At 58.5% G+C, this 3,996-nt stretch overlaps 1 protein-coding gene across 1 annotated transcript; it reads right to left on the reverse strand.

The window, feature by feature from the left end:
• Positions 1–396: 396 nt before the first annotated feature.
• Positions 397–815, reverse strand: LOC104616097 (sodium/potassium-transporting ATPase subunit beta-1-interacting protein 1; the record flags this gene model as incomplete). Its single annotated transcript, XM_010294563.1, has 2 exons — positions 397–477; positions 678–815. Coding segments are annotated over 2 exons (219 nt in total), but the record flags the coding sequence as incomplete, so codon positions are not given.
• Between the last annotated feature and the right edge of the window lie 3,181 nt (positions 816–3,996).

Below are 3,996 nucleotides of genomic sequence, written 5' to 3' on the forward strand. Positions count from 1 at the left end.
CCTGCACGTTAGGAAGCGACGCCGTCCGATTTCTGCACCCCATACACCCGAGTGTGCCCCGGTGATGAACGAGCACCCTGCAATTCCCGACTCATCAGCCTCATTAATTCTGCACTCCTACTTCAAAGTGCCCCCCCCACCTCGTCTGTCCGTCCCACTCATGCCCGGGTGCTCGGTACTGCAGCAGGGACCCCCCGGGGAGCCCTCCGCAGCACCCAGGAGGGTGCTTTGCCACCAGAGTGGGGGCCCCCACAGGCTCTGGGGCCCAGAGTGGGGGGTCAGGGCTGTGGGGCAGGGGAAGGAGGAGGAAGGACAGCAGGCAGGACGGGAAAAATGGAGAGGGAAGGCGGATGGGGGGAGGAAAAGGAGGCAGCCCGGGGTGCTGGGGGGGGTTACCTGCGACAAGCGTCCGACCTCCAGGTAGAAGCAGATGATGAAGGCGTTCCAGCCGACCCACAGCACCAGCCACACCGCGTACTGCCGAGAAGAGAGCCGGTCAGGGCGTGCCACGCCGAACCGACCTTCCCTGCTCCATCCCAACTCCGCCATGCTCGCTGGATCCCGACGGATCCACAGGGATTTGGGTTTGGATATGGGAGGTGGCCTGGGGCTGAGCCATCCCAGGGGTGACGATGCTGCACCCGGGTGCGGGGAGCGGCATCCGTTGCGGTACCTACCATCATGAGGTATTTGGATCTGTACTGGATGGTTCCAAAAATACCCAAAATAACAGCCATGATGTGTAAAAAATTAGCCAGGATGGGTGCCCACTGGTAGCCCAGGAAATCAAAGATCTGCCTCTCCAGCGCCGCTACCTGCAACAAAGCAAAGGAGGGGTTGTGGGTATTAAAGCAGGGCATCGGTCACCGCAGCAGCTCCCGGGATGCTAAAGGCAAAGAGCAGCCGGTAATTAATGGGAAATCCCATGGATAATTAGTTGCAATAGGCTGGAACGTCTGCGTGATGCATCGGCCGGCGGCGGGCGAAAGCATGGCGGCGAGCGAGGCGTTATTAGGAATAATTGGAGCTGAGAAGGGGGAGCAGGGAGGTGTCAGCTTGTTGCTCCACCACGTGCCTCAGTTTCCCCATCACGGCTCTCGGGCACTGCTGAAAATCACCCTGGAGGCTGGGCTTATCCCTGAACTCAGCTTATCCAGGGGAAACCTCCTGCTCAGGTCATGCACGGGATCCCCCGGTATTTTGCAAGTGATTTTTCTGCCTGTCCTCACCATCTCGTCCTGTACCTTCCCAATTAATGCCATCAGGTTTTGATCATCGTTATCTTTTGTAATCCATAAATAAGGACGTGATGCAGCTTAATAAATCTCACAGCACACAAAACCAGCGATGGCAGCTGGTGTGATCTGCCTGTTATCCCAGCGCTTATTTATGGCTCTGTTTGCTACCGGCTCAGGGTCTGTTACTCCTAATTACAGAATTAGCTTAAAGAAAGGTGGTAGCAAAGGTGAGGTGGAAGTGCTGGAGCACTCACTGGTGGTTTTAAGTTAAAAAATGGAGATTTGGTGAGGGTATAGTTTTATAGGGAACTTTGGGGGAACTTTGGGGTGAGTCGGATGCCGCAGTCCCCAAGGGCACAGGGACAGGACTGCAGCAAGATGTGCCTCCAGTGGCCTCGCAAACCAAAAAACCTCCTCGCATTTATCTTTCTGACAGCCCAGCCCCGTCTCGTCGCTCTTCGAGATGCCGCAGATTCACCCGATAAACCCCGCGAGCTGCGGGGCCCCGAGTCCTCCCCGCGGCACGCTGCCTCAGTTTCCCCTCCTGCTGCAGTGACTCATCCTGGCAGAGAAGTGGGAGTTTATCCTGCGAAGCGCAGGAGAAAACGGGCTTTACATCCCCCTCCCCGTTCCCCGGCAGCTCCCCACGGTGATCTGGATTTAGGGGAGCTCCATCCTGGTGCTCCCTGAAGCTCCCACGGGGTTACGGCCGCAGGGCTGGCCCGGGGCCCCGCTGCATCCCTGCCCATCCAGCCCGACTTAATGTGTCCTAATTACAGAGGGGGGACAAATGAGGTGGCAAAAGTCCTTCCCTAACTGTTTCGTGATGATGAGCCACAGCTGATACATCTGTGTGTGCGACCGCCAGCCGTGCCTCGGTTTCCCCACCCAGAAAGCATCACGCGCTCGCTGACTGAGCTTGGCGAGGGCTCTGGTTAATGCCCGGTTTAGCCCCGCTCGCTCCTGCCAGCGGGTGGGAAGCCAGAGGCAGAGCTGAGGACTGCGGTGTCCCACTCCCTACCCCACCCCCGGGATAGGATCTGCTGGATCCGTGCCGGCGGGATCCCGGTTTCAAGGAAAGGCGATGCAAGGCCACGGAGCCGCCGAGCCCGGGCAGCCCTGGATCTGCAGGGCCGGGACTAAGGCTGTTTGCGCTGAAGCTTAATTCACTTCCACGCTATTTAAACTCTCCGAGGAAACAGCCTTTGGAAATACTTACAACCGGGCCGTAAATCTTTTAAATTGAGGAATGTAAATAATAAATGATACAAGGAGAGCAGTGCTCGGGGTTTTATAGCCGTCCATCGATCTGGTGGCTGTTGACATAGCGGCTTAGCAGGCGCTAGACGCGAAGGCTGCGAGTTTAGGGTATCGGTGAGGCTCCGAGCCGAGGGATGGGGCTGGGAAGAGCCTCTGAGAGCATCCCGTCGAGCCGGAGCGATGCGCTTGCACCCACGGGCTGTGACGCCGCGCGGCAACTTGGCTCCAGCCCGTCAAGCTGGGCGAGGCTGGAGGAGAAGGAGCTGGGAAAAGCCCGGTCGAACCGAATCCTCCTTCAACCCAAGGAGAGGCAAATTAGGGGCGAACACTGCGGTCTCCCCGTGGATGAGCGAGGGGCTGCTAATTGCACCAAAAAGCATTGCTGGGGCCGCCCTGGCAGGTAAAATGCTGCTTCGTGTGTGCTGTTATTTAAGCATATTCCCTCCACACGAAAACTGAATCTTGTTTTTTTCAGCCACGTCAGATCCTGCTTAAAGTTAAGGAAAACACAGAGACACAGCACAAACGCGGCGAGTCTGCAGCTGCAGCTCCCCCGGCATTCGCCGCCTGCAAAGCACCAAGGGCATCCCAAGGGCAGGGCAGCAGCCGTATGCCCGGTTCCACGAATGGGGAAACTGAGGCACGGCCACGCTCCAAGGGGAGAGGGCGGCAGGGGTTTGGCAATCGCCGCACGGGGCATGGCGGGGCTGAGCGAGCACCGTCTTCAGCTCAGAGGGACGCTCCTGGCTTGCTCCAAGCGCTTCTTGCCGCTCGCTCGCTGCGGACCCCGGGCTGGTCCAGCATCCGGAGCATCTTCAACCCGATCCTTTGGGGGTGAGATGTCCCCCAGCAGCAAACTTCAGGACACCCAGGCTTATCATGCAGCCACTGCCAGCCGTGGCCCTAAATGAAGCAAGAGCAGTGAGCAAGCCCGGCCGCAGCGCTCGGCGTCGCCTGCAAGCACGGCAAGGCGCTCTGCAAGCTCTCGGCGCGCTCCGCAAGCAACCTCCGAGCAACCAGGGGACCGGCAGCATCCAACCCCCCCAAACCCAGGTACCTTGTGGAGCTCAGACCATCCTCCCCAGACTGTCCTCCTCCCGTGAGGGGTATTTCCCATGCTAACAGCAGCCCCGTTAACGACCCATGCTCATTAACACCCTGCTCTCCCCTGTCGGCTCTTACTGCTCTGCCGTCGAAACCCTGATGCTCCCGGGGGTGCGGGGCCGGGAACCGCGCACCATCCCGCTGCTAATTAAGATGAACCTGCACCCGATCGATGCAACGAGTTTTAGGGCTCCCTCTTAATTAAACACTTTCTAGTTTATCGATCGGCCCCAAAAGTTCCCTTTGCAGCAAATCACATCAATTAGTCGGGGGCAGGCGCGCGCCAGAGTCCTGCTAATTGAAACACGTTGCCTGCAATGATTTCATTTTAATCAAGAAATCGAAGCGGGCGAGACGCGGGGACCGGGCTCCGCCAGCGCGTGGAGTCCCCGGG

Source organism: Phaethon lepturus, unplaced genomic scaffold (assembly GCF_000687285.1).
Source record: "Phaethon lepturus isolate BGI_N335 unplaced genomic scaffold, ASM68728v1 scaffold35809, whole genome shotgun sequence".
Lineage (NCBI taxonomy): Eukaryota > Metazoa > Chordata > Aves > Phaethontiformes > Phaethontidae > Phaethon > Phaethon lepturus.